The sequence below is a fragment of the Agelaius tricolor genome, unplaced genomic scaffold, assembly GCF_023055355.1.
Source record: "Agelaius tricolor isolate 1412-34295 unplaced genomic scaffold, bAgeTri1.0.p SCAF_1, whole genome shotgun sequence".
Taxonomy (NCBI): Eukaryota; Metazoa; Chordata; class Aves; order Passeriformes; family Icteridae; genus Agelaius; species Agelaius tricolor.
Window position 1 is genome coordinate 97,595,583 of NW_027269261.1, and position 20,254 is coordinate 97,615,836.

At 38.0% G+C, this 20,254-nt stretch overlaps 1 protein-coding gene across 2 annotated transcripts in view; it reads left to right on the forward strand.

Annotated features, from left to right (window-relative positions):
- Positions 1-20,254, forward strand: part of COL9A1 (collagen type IX alpha 1 chain) — a 61,764-nt gene that overhangs the window by 37,865 nt on the left and 3,645 nt on the right. For both annotated transcript variants that reach the window (XM_071445259.1, XM_071445250.1), the window contains 8 exons: positions 8,414-8,467; positions 9,219-9,290; positions 12,922-12,957; positions 13,060-13,104; positions 14,838-14,870; positions 17,504-17,650; positions 18,872-18,926; positions 19,872-20,060. In XM_071445259.1, coding sequence (XP_071301360.1) covers positions 8,414-8,467; positions 9,219-9,290; positions 12,922-12,957; positions 13,060-13,104; positions 14,838-14,870; positions 17,504-17,650; positions 18,872-18,926; positions 19,872-20,060 — 631 coding nt within the window. The remainder of the gene's footprint in view (positions 1-8,413; positions 8,468-9,218; positions 9,291-12,921; positions 12,958-13,059; positions 13,105-14,837; positions 14,871-17,503; positions 17,651-18,871; positions 18,927-19,871; positions 20,061-20,254) is intronic.

The window sequence follows — 20,254 nt, forward strand, 5'->3', positions numbered from 1 at the left end:
GGGATGTGCATTGTCACACAGAGAAATACAGTCCTATATATTTCCAGTAATGTCCTGTGAATGTTTTTGGTTTTAGTAACAAGTTAAAAATTTAACCTTTGTTTATATTCTTCTTGTCTTTGTATTTAAATGTTCTGAGTAAAAGCCAAAAGAGAGGGAATAAGTGTGTTTTGTGACAAAAAGCTGTAAAAAAACTCCTGTTCTTCCACTGCAACAGTCTGGTTGGCATTATTAACATTGATATAGTGGTGTGAAGAATAGCATTTATCTTTCATTGGAAACACTGCTGTTGTAATTTCTTTCCCTGGAGATTTTCCTTAACACTAGAAAGATTTGGAAGACTGCAGAAATTGCTGCTGGGCAGATAGCTTGCTGCAGGAAATAAATCTGCTAAGAAAAGTGAGCTGATGGTATTTGTTAAGGCTCAGTTTTAAAGACAAAGAACAACTGGATACTGGAGAGTGTTGGGTACTGCTTTCTGATTCTCTCTAGAGGGGACCTGACATGGTTTGAAGCTGCATAAGGCTGATCTAATTTCCCTTTGCTATTAATCCTTCTGAGTGGAGAGGGATGAGAGGATCAGTGATTTGAAGAAAATTTTCATGCACAAATATTTACTCTGATGACATTAACCAGGCTTCAGGCTCTGTATGCAATTGCTTTTCCAGGCTTCCCTCTTGCCACTGATACCTACCCAGGGGATGATTTCCTGGAATTTCCCGAGCTTCTGCTATAATACAATGACACGAGTTTTGCTCATGCAGTTGTAGAGTTATTCTCACACAAGGTTGTTTAGTGAGGTACTGTCCGTGATATATTTGTAAGGGTAAGGAATATATTTTCTGAATTAGCTCCTAAACATGCACCAGCAGTCACCCAAGTAACAGATTCCATTTTCTTCTGCATTTTTTTTTCCCTGTGGTTTATACTATCAGGTGCTAGATGTATTCATGAGATCACGTTTATTTTGGACAGTCTTTGCATTGCTGCTGTGTCCACAGCTGCCTAGAGATGACACAGAAAGGGGATTATAAGGGCATTTACTAGGATGGAATACAGGCACCTTCAGCCTACCAAACACCCAACTTGTAAATAAGTTTTTGTTTTTGTCTTTATTTTTGTTCTTTGTATTTAAAAGTGTTGGGTACACTTGAAAAGGTTTTCAGCCCTGTTCTTAGGCTGATACTGTACACTTGTGACAGGAACAAGAATTATAATTTAATCAGACCAAAGTAATTGCCCACTCTGATAATGCACTGTAATCTGCTGAACTATTCTTTTAATCCTTTCAATGTGAACATGAATTTACAAAATCAGCAGTCCGTAGAACAGGGGTTGACACACAAGGTTAATTATTAGTAACCCTGTAGATGAACAGAAATACTTAAAGCAGATTATTTTAAATAGAGTGATTTTTCTTTTTATCACTCTAGAGACCAACAAGACATCTGGATTCCTTGTCTTTATTTTCTCTGTGTTTACAAGGTGCACTCATTTTGGAAAACATGTAAACATTAGAACCAAAGCATAGAAAGAAAACTTTTGGTCAATACAACATGGAGAAAGGAAGTAAATTCTTGATGATGAAGTAAGCTTGTATGTGGTCCATCCAATAGTAAGCTACTTCTCATCTGTAGTTCCCTTAAAGCTATGAAGAGTCTTGGATAATAACTATGTTGGCTTTCATCAGAGAGGCAGCTTTAGACTACGGGCAGCATATGACTGGAATAACTCTCTAATTTTATTTTTCTTTTTTAGGAACACTTTACCTACACAAAAAGGGGAATGATGAGGGTTTTTTTGTTTAGGAAGGACACAGTGTTGAACTACTGAACTTCAGAGAGCTTTGGTCTAAGCTGAGTCAATATTTATTTCCAGGGCAGAATAAAGACTGTTTTCTCTTTCTTCTGCAGCATGTACATTTAGCAGATACATTTGAATGCAGCTTTTAAGATTCTGCCCTTCTATTTATAGGGAAAAAAAAAATAAAATCTGCTGGTTAAATAATTCTACGTGGCATGATTTTCAAACTTCTAAAACTAGACAATTTGGCAATAAGTTGAGAAAAAGCAATTATAATTCAATTGTAATTGTTCTAAAGAGAATTTTTCATATATAATTTTTTTCATTGCTTTCCTAGTTTGAAATTTTTTCACAGTTTTAACACTTGCTTGTTTTAGACCAAAGCTGCACAACCAAATGCTTTCAAAGCCTGAGGAATTTATGGTTACTCTTCAGGTATTTTTCTTGGCCTAGTTCTTCTTATTTTGAATTATCCACTTGATAATTATCTGCTGTTCTTTCCTTTTCCTCTCTCCCTTTGCTTCATTTTATTTTTGCTATAGAAGACTCAGGTAGAAGTCAGGAAGGGTTGGGCTTGTTCCCTGGAGAAAGAAAAAACCTTGATATTTTGCAGGATATGGGGAATTGTAGTCCCCTAGTATATTGGTTGCACAGCAACAGCCACATAAAATCCTCTTCACTCCCCTATTTCACTTACCCCTGTTTTTTGCATTGCAACTGTGTGAGACATCAGGGCTGGTAGCTCCAGAAGGGCCAGAACTCCAGAGGAAAATACATCTGGGCAAGATCTGTGGAGGCATAACAAAGCTGACTCTGCTAATATGGCCAGCAGACTTGTATTTGCATTAGGGAAAACCTACATGCCCACATTTGTGTTTTATTTAAAATTCACGGGGCTTTTCAGCTTTTTCTACTCACAAAAGACATTTTTTGAGAGAAATTTTTCACATCAACTAGTTTTTTGAAAGGTTACACAAGAGAGGACTGTCATCAGTGGCTCTGTGGGACAAATAATACTTTTGTACTGTTTGCCAAATAACTTGTAGAGTCCTCTGTCGTAAACCATGTTATTTCAGTGTATTTTATTGTTAAACAGCTGTTGGAATGTAGTTGGAAGATATTGTTACTAAAAAAGATTCCAATTTTGGCCTTCTGTGAATCTGTAAACTTTCACAGTTTCACAGGGCAGATACTAAATATTTGAAATACTAAATACTTGAAAACAAGATTACTAGCTCCATTTAATAACTCATGGCAAACTCAAGTTTTAGGGGACTTTTTCCTCACCTCTGACATAGATCCCTAGGAGAAACTTGCTTTAAAAAGTATCATTTTAGTCTATTATTGCTTTTCCTTAAAAAACCTTCAACTTGCATCTGAGTGGGTAGGGGGAAAAAAACCCCTTTTGCTATTCATGTGTTCAGTAAACTGGAAAAACAACTGGAGCAACGTGGAAATTTTGCATTTTATTTCTAAATGAAACATATTCTCCACCCCACTCTTGGTTAACCTTATGTTTGCTTCACATCATTCTAACCAATCCAAGTAATTACCAAACTCATTTGTGATTTAAACCTTTCTAAGTCAGTCATCATGGCAGGTGGGCCAAGGGAAGGAATTCTCAAATATGGGAGTGTCACTCCTAATCAGTGGAATTTAGTCATGCTCCCTAAGCTGCTTAAACCATTTTCTTTCATATTTGCTGAGATTTAGTAATCTAATTTAGTTTCTGCAGAAAATACTGACCCCTGCCTCTGCTTTTTCATCCCTTGCTTTTCTTCAATTATTTAACCTATAAATTGCTAACATTTTGAGAGCCTGTATTGCACCCTGTGGTTTTGCAGAGAGCTTGTAATATTGAAGTAATCACTTAAAGTTCAATACGTGTCTAGCAAATTGAGCAAACTTCATGTACATGCAGACCAGCATTCATACATGTTGCTTTGTAATTAGGAAATAATACATGTTTTCCCAGCATTACCAACACAGACTGAATATCCAGCTGCCCAAGATCTGATACCATAGCCCCTCTGAGAGAATTCCTGGTCAGCTGGGCTGACTTCCTCTCTGGAGGTGCCTCACTATAAAGAGAGAACCTGGAGAGTACCTTGGATTTACTACTCAAATGTCACACAAACTAAAGTTATAGGAGAATGCTCTTAAGTCACTTTCAGCTAAATAATTTTCTGGTCTTTAAAGATATTTCTGTCCTGCCTAAGCTGAAATGTAACTTTGGTTACCCTATGTAGTTCAGTTATAGTAAATAAAATGTCGATTTTCTGTCACATTCCTTTTACATGACTGCAAAAGAAATAACATCTCACTTTCTGTAACTCTTAATGGTAGGATGAAATGTCCTTGTCTCAGTTTATATGCTATGTTTAGGAATTAGTGGACATGTTTTTTATATGGAATTTCAGACATGTTCCAAAAGTGGTATCCTAGTTTACATTCAAGGTAGAGCTAAAGGGGTTAGTTAACATTAGAGTGTTTATAGCAGAGTCAAAAGGGCAGAGCACATTTCCATCTTGGCAGGTACTTTTTATCCAGTAAAACCTAAGCCTCTAGGTGAATGTGACAAAACTTTTTGCCCCTGCCCAATTCCACAGCATGGTCTGTATAGGGTAGCACTTGTTCTGTCATGCTTGCAGACTGCATATCCCCGTCAAATTTTATAAGCTCCAAGCCTCTTCACTTCTCCTGGTATCCACCCCTGTCTTCCTAAACAACAGGCCAGGTTCTTGTCTGATACCTCTTTGTTTACCCCTCCATCTTCAACAACAACTTTCTTTGAATTTTGGGCATGGTACACCTCAGGATATCAGCGGATATCACAATGCTGGCTTCTCCTCAGCAGTGTAGACAGTAACCTGGGTAAAAAAATGGATTTGTTGTAGAGCTAGTGTACCAAAGCTGTCCTGGACTTCAGCTAACACTGCAGATGCAGTCAGAATGAAAGGTCTCTGCCCTCTACACTTGGCCACAGTATCATTTATGAAGGGAATGATGGCTACTGGGTTGCTGCTTCTGGCCAAAGCATGGCATTGTTAAGAGAAGGGAACATTTCAGGCTACATCTACCTCTCACCATTATCCTGAGCAGTACAATTTAATTATGGCAAAGTTGCAAAGTTACATTTAAAGTCTTAGAGAAAGTTACTTGTATATTTACTCTTCTATCAAATATTAGTTTACATACTTGGATGCTTTTCAATACTGTACTGAGGGTCAAAGAGTCCTGTTGATACTTCCGTGGATAAATCCTTGAACTTAAATGAGTATTTCCTCTGAGATCTTGCATGACAAAATTTTGTAAGTTTAAGTCTCATAAGTATATAGCTGATAAATTGAATTACATTTTGCAAAAAACTTTGAATATGAAGTTTAAAAAATCCAAAATGTACTTTGCTTAGTCTTCTTTATTCTGCACAGATTTAATTCTCTTTGGCAGTCCTATGACATATATTTAATAATATATAATAAATTAATTATAATTAATGAGAAATTTTTAAAGTAAAAACTCTTAAGTAAAGGTTATTACAGTATATGCTGTGGATTACCTCTCAATTGATTCTACTTAGTGTTTCAGTTATCTGGGCAACCAAGTGAGATGCAAATTACCTGGAATGTATTCTCATTCTTATTATTGTTCCACTTAATTGATGAACAGGAAATCAATAAGACAGTGAAACTCTCTTAGCATGCAAATGCATTCTGTAACTGTTTGTGAGAATTCTACAAAAGGATCAAGTCTTCAGAATTTCAGTGAGGATGAAAACCATCCCAGACAACTTAAAGGAAGGTCAGCTGTAAATACTCTAAGGTCTTCTTATATTTGTTACATTAAAAGGCTGAATATAATAGATCTGGGAGAAAGACCTCAAATCTTTAAACATATTGAGTGGTTCAGCTGTTGTGCCTTGAAACAAGGGAAAGGTAAATTTTGTGCTGACCACAAAATCTAGCATAGGAGCTGTGGAAAGGCTGCATCTTGGTGATGTTCAGATTGCAGTGCTGTGCCACCATGTCACACTTACCATTTTGCATGTGCCTTTTCCTATAGCCATGGCAGGTTCACCAGCATGGATGCAAGCTGGTCTGTCTCAGCTCACCCCGAACTAGAGTGGCTTCTTTCCCTCCTTAAGTGTTTCAACTCTGGGAAAAGCATGGATTCTGAAGTGTGTCAAAAGTGCATAAAACCATACAGATTCTGGCAGTCTTTTTGTTAAATCCAGTGCAGCATGCCTACTGGTTTGTGGGTGGCCTGAAGCTATGTACTGTTACACAGAGGGCTGCTGTATAAGAAAGGTGGGCTGAGGACATGGCCCAACTGCCTTCTGCTCTAATTCCTGCCTGTAGTGACTTACAGCACAGAGGAACATTTCATCTGGCCAGGAACAGATGTCAACACCTGAACCAGCTGTTTCAGAAACCCTCCTATAGGCTGTGGGGAAGATGTAGGTTCTTCTAGGACATGACTTATGTTGTATTTTAAATGTTTACATAGGACATTTCAAAATGCCTTTTTTTCCTTCAGAACTATGAGCAAGCAGCTTACTGTATAACCTATCCTAGGGCCATTTCAGTTTGATAAAACTTGGAGGAAGCATTAGAGTCTTTCTAGATATGCCAGGGATGGGATTCCTCATTCTTTGGGTTCCAGTTACTCTCTTACTTGCTAAAACACTGCTGCAGATCTTGCAGTAGTGGCCCATAGTTTGAAATAATCTGTCCTTACAGACATAGTGTCAGTGTTTACAAGGAAATACTATGCATTTGTATTCTGGTCTTCTGTAAACTAACCTCCTTCTTTGCCTCCTTAGAAAAGCATTGTGTTTGACAAAGTGCCTGTGGCAGGCATTTAACAAAAGATTTTTTCCACATTTGAAATAAAATGAAAGTTTTTTATTGAATTTTGTGTGACCAGCAGAACTTTTGATGTGCTTAAGAGGTTTATTATAAGATTTTAACTCTCTGAAGATTATACTGCTTTTGTTTCATCTCTGCATAGCAATGACTGTTAGGGGTAATGAATGACTTATGGGTTTCATGAGAATGATATGAGAAACAAGTTTCTAATGTTGATCATAATTTCAGTCTTCATCTTTCCTGCATCAGAAATATAGCAGCATTTCAGGTCAGAGAGGTAGTTCAGAATTTTGTGATTAAATAAAATTGTAATGCATTTTCTGGGTTGTAACATGAAGGTGAGTTAGGAGACATTTTTCCTTTCTTTTTTTTTAACATAAAAAAGCTTCTAGAAATTATTCCAAGTGCTTTAAAGTAATAGGTATTTTAACATCATAGGATATTTTGAAGGAAATGAATTGAAAAGTCTGTTTATGTTTGGTTCTGTGATCTCTCCAGGGTACCTAATTATTTCTTGAATTGTAGAATTAGCTTTCCTAAGCTTGTGTGAGAAGTTGTCATTGCATTTATGACCTAATGTAAAAGGCCATGTCTGCCATCTCCTTTTATTTAGTATGCCACAACATTTCACAATATTGTCCTTGTTAGGAAAAAATCCCCTGTATTTAAAATTATCCATTGCATGCAGCCCTCGAAGGCTAAATTTTGATTTAATCTAAAATTGTCTATGTCATTGTATAATATTTTATTAAGTTGAATAAGTAATAACATAAATTATTGACATTTTATGCTCTTAAATGTATCTTTCTTTTATTGCAAATAGCACTTACATAGTCACACTGTGAATTTAAGAAGAGTTTCATAAGTGAGACCTAAGCTTGTGTTGGGAGATTGTTTGAATTTATCTGTCCAGGGATATGTCTGTACATGTGAGAGTAAAGCTATAAAACTTATTGAGCTGTTCTGAAAAGTTTAATCATAAGAGACAAAATCTTTTGAGAAAGGTACTTTAGTTCAAAAATTGTTTAACATCTTTGCAAGTTTGGCTCAGTGACAGATTTACCCAGAGTATGTATTCAAGTGGCTGCATTAAGAAATAGAGTTGTAGCATTAATGTGTATATGATGATCTGAATGGATAAACACGTCTGAAATGAAGATATAAAGATGCAGTAAAGCACATATTTATGCTTATCACTATTATAAATAGTGACTTTTAAAACTTACTTTTCCCTGTAGCACTCTAGACTTTTTTTAAACCTGAATGAGTTTGTTAAGCATTACTTCTCTATTCACTTTTCACATTTGTGCATTAGGGATCAGATGTTTTAAATATGTGGTCATATAGGAGCTCAGGTGATGAAAGTAAGCAAAAGCTTAAAGTTATACGTGCCTGCCAGAGTTGTCATAATGAAGTGATTGCGTTTGTGACAGGTAATTCTCAGTTGTGATGCCATGAAGGGAACTTCATTTTGCTTAATCACTCAGCAAAATTATTTACTTGAATCATTTAATGCCAAATAAAGGTTATATGCCATGGTTAACTAAAAATGTTTACTCAGAAAGTTTCACTGGTTTTAGTGCCTATGGTATTTTTTGCACTATGAAAAAGAAATTTCAATTAAACCCAACAGCTAAGTAGTGTAAATCACTTAAGAATAAGGAAAAAAAAAATCATAGTGTATTCCCAGATCACAAGAAGAATTCCAGGAAATAATGTTGTCCCTCTATTTTTGCTCCCAGGGTAGCAGAGGGGAGACAGGTCCTGCAGGTCCTCCAGGTTTACCAGGGAAGTTGGTAAGCAGTTTATTTCTATATTCAGTATTCATGTTTACTTTCAAGGAGCTGCAGTATCATCTGAACTACACTTACCCATTTATCCATGCAGGGAACCAAAAATAACATTGAATTGAGTGGTGGTTCAGTTTCTTTTTCAGTCCTCTGTGACTGTGCTAATATTAGAAAATGCTGTTTTAAATTACATGGAGATGTGTATGACTTTTTTTTTCTACTTGATAAGCCCATAAATTCTATGACATGCAAAGCTGAGCAGCACACTCCTGTGTGGGCTCCTGGGAACAGGAGCAGTGAGAGCCTGGCTTTCTGCTAACAGCTATGTGAAACTAATGAATGGAGCACATTATGAATGCCACCTTTTACCAGAGCTCCAGCAGTATTTACACAGAATCAGTCAGAAGCATAGCTGGGGAGGTCTTGGCTGAAAGAGCCTACTGTTACAGAGGAATGTGCAAATCAGAGAGTGCAAGGTCTGTGGAAGGATTTTTAAGAGAACGAGTCTTTGAGGGGACTGGAGGGTAGAAAACCCTCTAACTCATTTCTGTTGGGACTGTCAGCAATAAATTCATAGTAAGATTCTGTTTAAAGTGCCATATTTTGGATCAGCCCAATTTGCAGCAGATAATCCTCTTTCATCAAGCTAAGTCTGTTCTGGGAATAAGGTTCTGCCCTATCTGCTTCAGGGTATGACCCTTAGTTGTTCATTCTAAACAAGATTGGCTAAGCTTACATCCTTGGCTTATTTTCACAGGGTCCCCAGGGTAGTATTGGACTTCCTGGACTGCCTGGTCCTCCAGGCCTTCCTGGTGGTAAAGGTGACCGGGTAAGAAATGCACTTGTACATGCAGTTTGGTGTCAGGAGTAAACACAACAAGTTGAGCACTGTTTTCAGTTTTTCCATGAATTAATATCTGCTTTCTTGTTTTGTATGTAGACATTTAACTGCTTGAAAGTGGTGCTCTCTGTGTCCATTAAATACTTGTAGCTCATAAACATGTAAAGGAAAAGTCTTGACAGTGCCACTTAGGGGACTGAAATAATGATTTTGGTTTTTTAAATGTGAATCATTTAAAGACCTAAATCGTACTGCAAACCATTGACACAGCCAGATATGAAGTGGTCAGTCAGGATCTGTGGTAACTATCGAGCTTTGCAACTTCAACTGTCACCTACAGTAGTATTGATGCCTGTTACATGTCTTAAGGCCTCCTATGGAAATGCACATGCCAATGCAGCAATTGAGACACCTATGCATACATGCAGAATTACAGGATATAAGTACTTCTTCAAGTATTTCATTGAGAGGGAAGGATTGGGCCCCAGGGCCCAATAACTGCAGAATATATCTTGCTTTGCTCAATAAACGTTAGTGAAGACAGTACATGAAGCCAGAGATGTTTCTTATCTCCTCTTGGCTATAGGAGACTGCAAAGGATGGATTCACTTGCCTAACTTTGGACATATTTGATATAAAAATATTAAGTTCTTTCCTGTATCTTCCTTACTTGAGGCATGTCTACATCAGTATTAAATGAATTGCACTTGTGAAGTGCCTCTTACATCCTCCTGACAACCAGAGCACTATTGGACTATTAGTCAGACATGAGTATAACTGCTGTAGAATGTCCTGGCTGAACAGAGGAATCCTGCCCTTGGTATGCTCCCAGTGTGCATCATAGGGTTTCTGGATAGGGTTTGCTGTTGTTTTTGGCAGCTTTTTAAAAAAAAGCTATTTAGGTACTTAAAAGCAATCTTCTAAGTCTTTGATGTTGATGAGGTATTTTTGTCATGTTTGTTTGGTTTTCTTTTAATGCTGAGATGAGGACATGTTTCTAGTCAAATGTAAGTATTGACAAAAAGCAGTCTCTTTTTGTTAGATTGGTAATGATAGTTGAGACTTCTCCAGAGGGAGATTGAAGGTACTGAGGAAGCAAAGATAGAAGGAAAATCCCTAACATTTGTTGCAGTGCTGACAACCTCCCTCCAAAGTTTCTTAATTTTCCTCATTTGCCATATAAACCATCTGGATCTCTTGGATAAAAAGTAGAAGTTTGATGCTGTAATCAGACCTAGAGAGATTCAGGCTACAGCCAGGAGGTTTCTGAGTATCTAACTGGCAGATGACAGTAACTTATGCCTGGACCTTTTTTAAAAACCTAATGTCAATTTAATGCTCTGTGCAAATACCTTAAACTCCAAAGTGCTAGAAATTATTTCATCCTATAATTGCTTTTTAGCCCTGTTAACCCCAGTCTTTGGGTCAGCCCCTTCTAGGAGTAAGTTCTAGGCTGAACTAACCTTTTTTCACTTTCTGATTTCAAAATTTCATTGTTTTGTACACAGGAATCCTATAAACTTGTGTTATGTAGCTATATCTGCATGGTACGAGTTGATGTAAATAGCAGCCAGAGGCCAGTAGAATTCATGAATTTAAAGTATCAGTAGTCATTCTTGATCCCAAAGCTGTTAAATATTGTGTACTATCTGTTGACATCTTGTCTACATGCAAGATTTATTCCACTTGAGGAATAAATCACCACCAAAGATAGCACCAGAATTATTTTTACTGAAATAACATTTAAAAGTGAGAGCTGACAAAATTCAATGGGTAAAAGGATGATTGAATGTTACAAGTGTAATATCATGTGCTAACAGCAGGGTTAGTGTTCCTGTTTCCAAGCCCACGTGGACCAATCCTCACCATATCACCCTGTGCCTGGGTGGGTTATCAGGTTGGAAAAGGAGGTCACAGCCTAGGCTTTTGCCTCCTTTGGAGCCTGAACCAGACCCAGCATTCACCACTTAGGCTGCTTCTGATTCATGCATTTTGGATTGGTGTCATGCACTTGGGTTCTGTTTATTTGAGTCAGTTAAACAGCACCAAGCTAAGTGCCAGACCTTGGGACTGCAACATGATCCTTTGTGCTGCTAAGTAGTTAAAGGAGCCCCTGCTACAGTTTTGGATCATGCTGTCAGGCAGTTTTCCAAAGAGTTCTTGTGTATTATTTGAGAGGGATTTTTGCAAAATAGATAGACAGTATGTCAATAAAAGTAAGTATTTTCATAGTATGACATCTTGCCTTATTTCCTCCATTGCAATTTTTGGAGTCAATGTAGAATTGATTCCAGTAGTTTCAGTTGTGATTTTTATATTTGCTTATACAAACATTGCAGGACAGGCCCACAAAAACAATAGATTCTTCTATGTCAGCTTTATCTATTGGCAGTTTTATTGCTATAAAGAAGAGTAAGGGGAGAAAAAGAACCCCCAAAATAATGTTAGGTTGGAAACCAATGTCTTTTTCATGTAATTGGGAAACGTTAACAAGGCACAATGTTGAGAACACTTCAGAAAAAGTAGTTTCAGTGTTATTTGACAAAGTTGGAATGTTAAATAGTTCTGTCATTTATACTGCTTAGCTTTGTGGATAATTTAGTATTAGCTCTTCATCTTCAAGAACATGAGAACGTGTCAGAATTCATTAAATTCTGTAAAAGCTATACCAGTCTGTATGCCTATATCTTATGTTAATTAAATGGATCTCTGAAATGGGAGGGAAACTACTGCATCTCTGTCTGTTTTACAAAAAACAGGATTATCACACACAGTTATAGTTCATTTGTAATGCGTATCCTTGAGCATGCACAGACTGGAAAGAATATTAAAAGGATGGTGTGACTGGTTTTCGAACAGAATACAAATACAAAAAGATTTTCCTAAATGATATACTGTTCTAAAAACATAGTAGTTTTGCTCTAGATAAAAATTACATATGTTTGCAATTAATTGGGTCATTAGTTTATTTCTCTTTGTTTCCTGCTTGTCCACATGGGTGTGATTAGTTAGAGGATTCTAAGATGAAATATAATCGAATTTCTTTTTTAAAAGGAGTATTACCCTTAAGATACAAACCCTTCAGCTTTGACTACAATGATCAAAATTCTGGATACAGGTTTGCTAAAAGACATTGAGAATTAAACAGCATGCAGGACAAGATTGTGGCTGTACTTGTGGATGTTTCTGCTTTTCCCACATTAGCAGGGCTAGTATAGCCTACAGCAATATTGAATATATAATGGTGCTAGAAAAAGTGATGCACTTACTGGGTTTATTTACTTATAGCTTCTAAGCAATTCTCAGAGCAGGTCTGTAGCAGCTGCAAGAGCATTTGTCCTGTAAAGGGGAGATGTCTGACATTGGACAGTCAGAATCTGTAGTGTACAGTGTGGTAGTGGATTATATGTTCCATACTAGTACTTGCCTTCACTCTGTCACAAAATTACATAGTAAGATTTAAGCACTTTCATTGTAATTCTTAAAAATTTGCAGCTTTAAAAGTCTCTTGCATGAATGTGAAGTTTAGGATCAAATAACACTTAGTGTACTTTTAGAATCTGAACTTTAAAATTCTGAAGACTTCTTCTCCTTTTATTTTTAATCTTTAACCTTTTAGGGTTCGGTGGGTGAACCTGGACCTAAGGGTGAACAGGTAAGTCATGTTAAAGATCATGGGACTTGAAAATCACAGTACCAAATGTTACATAATGTTAACTTAATCTGAAGGCTGACAGTATGTCTTTCTTTGATATAGGGTGTACCTGGAGCAGAAGGAGATGGAGGAGAAAAGGGTGACTTAGTAAGGCACTTTTTTTTTTTCCTTTACTTGATATAATACTGTTTTTGTTTCATATTAAAAATACAAAGTACTGTTGGAGTGCTTCAAGCATTATGTTTGCATCACTGAAAGGCACATTTCAGTTTTATACCAACTGGGCCTTGCAGAGCACAGCAGTTCTATGTGCCTAATTACTCTTTTCCTGCTGTTTGGAAAACACTGAAATATACAGGTTCTGTTAGGTGTACAATGTAATACAGACTGCCTTGAAGAAAAAAGGATGTGTCTGTGTTTGTATGTAGATACATATATATGTATGAGTGTTTATATATAAAAATATATACATGCATACACAGGCAAATAAATTCTTGATGTTTGAGGCCATGAGAATGAGCAAGTAGTTTAATTCAGATGAAACAGGAGGAGAGTTAATGAATATCCTTAATGAATCACACTTAAAGGAAGTATTTTGTATTGTCTTTCTCTTTGGAAATATGATTTGCAACTGGCTGTTAGAGAGAGGAAAAATGGACTGGGAAGAGGCTGTGGCACTGTGATATTGCATCCATCTATCTATCTATCTATCTATCTATCTATCTATCTATCTATCTATCTATCTATCTATCTACTGCAGGAGTATGGCATGTTGTGAATTGACATGGGTAAAGCCTGGGTCAAGTGCCCTTGGGTAAAGAGGGTTTGTTTCTCTGCCAAAAGAGAAACCTTCTGGTCCAGTGGCTCCCATGGGGCCTCAACCAGCAAAGCCAGACCTGATCTTTCCAAGGGAAGTAAACTGCTCCCTATTCCAAGAATGGTAGCCAGGTTGTATGCTGGAAATGAATGCATTTTTCCCACGGGCTGCAATTTTGAAAGCCTTAGTCACCATTACAATCACTGTACAGATTCCCAGGAAGCAATAGTATAAGTTGTTTAAGTGTGCTGCCAGCTAGTCTGGTTCTAAATCGATAAAAATTATTTCTTTTTCAATTATTTCACATTTATTAACAAACAGGCCCTTGACTGGAAACCAGTTATTTCACCAATGGCATTTAGGAACTGGGAAAGTACAGTGTACAGAAATTACTCAAAGTTTCTTCAGTGTTGTTATGCTAATCTATTTCCCAGGTAATTAAAATATTTTGAAAGTTTTATTTTCAAGTTGAGAGGAAAACCTAAAAATTACTGAATAGTGGGTTTGCTATTCTCAGTCAGGAGATCAAGGGATTTTGGTATTGTTGAAGCTGGGAGAAAGAGTGCTGGAAATAGGAACTTGTAGGGGTTTGGCTTCTTCACAGACCTTTAGGTAGTTTCTGTGCAGTATTTTCAGCACTAACACAGCCCCAATATCCATAGTTCTGTCACTTTGTAGAAACTAGAAAATCCTGGTTAAAAAAATGCTTCTTCTAAAGGTTTCCAGTAAATCTATCTAAGATTGTCCTCTGGTGTAGCTGTGTTTGAGAGGTTAGAGCCATATGTCTAATTCCAAGAGAAGCAATACAAATCCAATTATAACAAACATGCTTTCTCATTTGAATCTTACAGAAAAGTTTTTGAGAAAGGAATTGTATGAAACCTGCTCAAAATAAAGGTTTTATTCTCAAAGGAATTGTAATTATTTGTGGGGCAATTTTGTATAAATCAATTCAATAAATGAAATTTCTTTTTATATTGAAAAAACATTGTGTCACATCTACTGCATTTGTAATGTCTGTGGTAAGGAGACTCTCTTCTAATATAGTTTGTCTTCCTTTTAGGGTGACATGGGATTACCAGGAGCAAAGGGAGCTGTAAGTACAATGAATAGCATTGTTACAGAAATATAGAGATCTAGTAGATCATATAGATGATTTTCTCATTTAAGGAAAGAAAAATGCAAATAACAAGCTGACCTCTTTATTGCAGTTAAATGGAATGTGTTTTAGCAGATTTTCGTCTGTTTAAATTTTGAATACAGTTAATATTAAAATGAGTTAGCGTTGAAAAGGAATTAGTTTCCTGGATTCTAACTCCATAAAAGAGAAGCATCATTCAGCAGCAGTTTTCTGGCCAACAGAGTTTTTTTTTTCCAAGAAAATGAAGGCACCCTTTGTACAGTAGGTGTTGGATAAAAAGGAGGCTCAGTGCAGTGGCTGTGCGCCACTGTTAAAAAGCTGGCAGCAGGATTGTGATGTCTGTGACCCTAGAAGTATTTATGGCCCAACTTCCTTTATTTTATTTTTATTGTGTTTTTATATTATTTTTATTTTATTTTGTTTTATTTTACTGCAAAATGATGAGTTTGATGTGGAAGGTGAGCGGGATCTTGTATGTCACATAAAAAATAACCGGAGAGCTGAATTAATTCTTTTATTTCAGGATCACTGAAGAGTTGGATTGTTACAGCATCTGACAGTATGAGCTGTGATACCAAAATACCAACAGTTCTCCCTATGGGGAACTGAGGCTGAGCATAACAAAAAATCTTGTGGTTGTGTTACTAGTGTTCTGGGTAACTTTTGGGCTAAGAAAATGCAAGCTAAAGAGTATTTGCTGCTGATGAAGATCCTGCAAGAAGGACATGAGGAAGAGATAGATTAGAAGAGAAATCCATAATTTTATCCACTTAGATTTTTCAAATCCTCTTGTCTTGATGAGAGCCTAGAGTGCTTGTATCTCAGTGAGCACCCTCACAAGAATGAGTAATCTGTCTGGGAACCTGATAACTCACCAGGCTCGGAAGAAAGGAATGATGGCTTCCCAGTTGTGTAGTCCATAAAAGTAATTATTCTGTCTCCTTAATGTATCTATCGAAGCATGTTCTTTGGGTTTTATTCTGATATGGGCAGCCATTGGCTGTCTGGGATGCAGCACAGCTGGAACCAAAATGGTCCCATCTTGTGGATTTACCTAATATACCACAGCTGAGTAATTTGTTGTTTAGCATCTCTTTCAGAGGGTGTTACTCTCTTTTTTTTTTTTTCACCAGTAGATTTGGGAAGTCGTGAGTATGTAGGATTTTTTTTTCCTGGTTGTTTTGGGCTTTTTAGGTGGATTTTTTTTCTCCTTTTGTGCCATATTTTTCGTTGTTATTATTACTATTGGTTATTAGGAGAAAAATAACTTGTATTGAAAGAAACTATGGTGGTTTGACCTTGACTGGACATCAGGTGTGCAACAAAGACATACAGCCACTTCCTTCCTCAAAACTAGCCAAGGAAAATACAAAAAAAAGCTCATGGGCCCAGATAAGGCGCCAGGGAGAGATCCCTAACCTGTTACAGTCATGGCCAAAACAACTTGGGGAAATTAACTGATTTATTACCAATCAGAGTCAGAGCAGGATAATGGGAAATAAAACAAAAGGGGAGCACCTCCTCTCCCTCCTTCTGCATTGACCTTAGTGTCTTCAGAGCTGTTCGTTTCACATATTCTCACCCTGCTCTTCTCTGGCTGCAATTATTTCTGAGCAATAATTTTTTCCTCCTTAAATATGTTGTCCCAGAGGCTTTATTAACATCACTGATTGGCTTGGCACTGGCCAGTAGGTCTGTTTCAGAGCTGGCTCGTGTTGGCTCTGCTGGACATGGGGCAAGCTTTTGGCAACTTCTTAGAGAAGCCATACCTGTAGGCCCCCTGCTACCAGAACATTGCTGCTCAAACCCAATACAATAATTTAGAGGTGCCTGCTGGAATAGGTCACCCTCTGCATGGTATTTAATAACTCTTAGTAAAATTACTGGAGCAGAAGCTGTAGCTTTGTTTTGTCAGTGTACTGAAGTGGATATGTTGACATAGTCACATCAATCCTTTCATTCCCCAGGGTCAGGAACAGCTTTCTATCCCTTCCCTGAGTGAAATAAGGCAGTACTGCATCTGTTCAGGCCATTTGTCAATGTCAGTTTGTGGGAGGATGTTTCTTCCCCTCTGCCAGCAAACTCCAGTGCAAGCTCCAGAACTAGCTCTGGCAGAGTAAACAAAGCAAAAATGTGTGTTCCCAAACAGCCTTGGGCTACACAGTAGAAGCTCACATTGTGGTACTCTCTAGAGAAGGACATGAAAGGCATTTGGAGCAAGAAGGGACCTGGAATTTTCATACCTTAAGCAGCACTTAATGTCTAGAAATGTTCCATGTTGACATACAGAAGGGCAGAGAGCCATCTTGAACATGTCACTATTTGATTTACCTATGTTACTATCTGATTTATCTGTTTTGACAGAATAGATTATTTTTCCACTTCTCCCCTGTAAGAGTACAGACCTCTTAAAAATCATACAACTACTGACACTAGTTGCTTACTTAAAAAAGAAATTCTGTTGAACAGCTGCATTTCAGCAGTCATTTCTTTGCATTTGTGAATAGCTCCTGTCACCATTTTGATATGTGAGAATGAATCTATCACTAGTTCAACATTCTATTGAAATTCCTCTCTTTCTTTGTCAGGTTGGTAATCCTGGAGACCCCGGTTCCCGCGGGCCTGAGGGAAGTCGGGGACTGCCTGGCATGGAAGGGCCACGTGGCTCACCTGGACCACGAGGCTTGCAGGGTGAGCAGGGTGCCCCAGGCCTGCCTGGCAGTGAAGGTCCAGCTGTAAGTACTGTTTTCATGAAATTGGTATCTTTTGAACCTTTTTCTCTCACGCACACCACTCCTTGTTTTGCATGTGCGTGTGCCAAACTGAAGAGCCACAGCAGGCTGAAGTACAGCGTGCCTCTCATCGGGCACAGGTGTACACCAGAGCAGTCCTGGGTTGAACACAGCTACATCCTTGGGGCCCCAGCTTTCAGTTCAGCTCTGTTTACTTATGCCCACCTCACCCCTGTAGTGTGCATGAAACCAAACTGTGTTTGATACAAAGGAGCATCATTCAGACTTTACCTTGCTAGTTAAGTTGACATCAGCTGGAATAGTTGCACTTGCAGGAGCTGGAACACCTTTTAGTGACTCATGGATTGTTTTTGGTTGGAATACAGTTAAATTTCTTCGTAGTGGCTTGTATGGGGTTATATTTTGGATTTGTGCTGAAAATCATCTTTGTAGCATGCTGATGGGAGCAGGAAAAAAGGTAATGGTTTCAAAGTGAAAGAGCGTAGTTTTAGATTAGATACTAGGAGCAAATTCTTCACTGCAAGAATGGAGAGGTACTAATAGGTCACCCAGAGAAGTTGTGGAGGCTCCATCCCTGAAGAGTTCAAGGCCAGATTAAAAGGGGCCCTGAGAAGGGGGGTTGGAACTAGATGGTTTCAAAGGTCCCTTTCAACCCAAGCCATTCTATGATGTTTCAGTTACTCATGAACCCTGCATAGAATCAAAGCCTCTCCTGCTCCTTACACTGCACCATCAGTGAGTAGGTTGAATCAACCTACTCACTGATGGTGCACAAAAAATTTGGAGGGGGCACAGCTGGGAGAGCTGACTATAATTGACCAAAGGGATATCCCATACCATATAGCATGGGATGCACCTTCAACCTACTCGGCCATGTAAGCAGGAAAAACTTGTAGGAGTGGTAAGCAACTGCTTTCATTTGTACCACTTGCACTGTCATTGTCTTTTTTGTATTTTATTTTCTTATTCTTCTTCATCTTCCCCCTTTTCCTACCCTTTCCTCTTCTTCTTCTTACTTTCCATTTGTTAAACTTTTTCTTCCCCTGTTCCATGGGTGTTGACTGTGGGTGTGAGCAGCTGTATGGTGTCTGGCAGCTGGGGTTAAAGTGTGACTATTGACAGCATTTTTTTGAATCAGGCACACTCATAAAATGTAAGTGTAACATCAACTGTTTTATTAAAACCCTCTTTTTTTAATCCTAGGGAAAAGAACCAAGTGATCAGCACATTAAGCAGGTTTGCATGAGAGTCATGCAAGGTAAATAGGCTAAAAAGTATTTGATGTTTCTTGTGCATTTAAATTGGGATCACCTGTTTCTGTGGAGGCAACTAAGATTTTCCCCATGCTTACCCAGAGCAAATTGCATGGCCTCAGCAGGGGACGTGGTGGAAAACTTTTCCACATGTGACTGTGGACACAGTAAGAGGAAGTCCCTTATTTATATATATTTTGTAGCCTCATTGAAATGCCTGTTGATTCCACATTACTGCTGTGGTAAGCCGGCCATAGACCAGAGTAGCTGTGCAAAATAAATACATTTTGTATTCAAATCACTTGCTGTGTTTACAGACATAAAAGTACAAGCATCACTAAAAGCTTTTTAGCCTTTTGTATTTACTATTAGATTTTAGCAAACAAACTGCAAAATAGGTGAAAAGAAGAGGAATGCAAAGAGAGGTTTCTGGAGATAACATAATTTAAAGCAATACAGAGTTACTCTAAATTAACCCTAATTTGCTGAGTTCTTGACACACACAGAAGTTTGAAGCTTTTCTAATATGGTTGGGTGCATGGATATTACTGAGATGAGAAATTTATGCTGCACTATAAACACAGAAGAAATTTTTCTTCTTCTTGCTATTGAAGATGTCTTTTGGGTTATTATGCCTCTGTAATGTTAAAGAGTTTACAGAATGAAATTGCTGCTCATGTTTTAAAAATTTTCAGTAGTTGTCACTGTTCTTGATAATGCTCAACAGGGTATTTAAAAAACCCTCTATAAATAGGATTAATATCATATTCTATAATAAGATAATATCTTATATCGAATAAACTTTGTAAATAGCAAAGTAAATAAGGAAGGTGCTGTAATATAATCTGTCAGTTCCTGTAGCAGTGAACATAAATTTTTCTTCAGTGATCATGGGAATCTCTTCATTCTTGTTCAGTCACTCCATAACTCTGTCCTCCTGCTCATTGCAGAACAATTGGCTCAGCTGGCAGCCAGCCTTAGGAGGCCAGAATTTGGTGCTCCAGGTCTTCCTGGCCGACCAGGGCCTCCAGGTGCTCCAGGCCCTGCTGGTGAAAATGGTTTCCCAGGACAGCTTGGCCCCCGTGGCCTGCCTGGCCTGAAAGGTCCCCCTGGTGAGATTGGTCGTAAAGGCCCTAAAGGTAAGAAATTCTCCAGCTGGCTTTCACTTGGGGACTGCTTTGGTTTTGGTTTTTGGTCGTTTGTTTGGTGTTTTTTTTGGTTTGTTTTAGTCTTGCTGCTGTTGCCCCCTTCCTTGGTTTACAGGTTGTGGGTGTATGCTGTACACACTTGAGGTCCAAACAGATCCTGAGCTAGGAATGTAAGCTATTGGTTA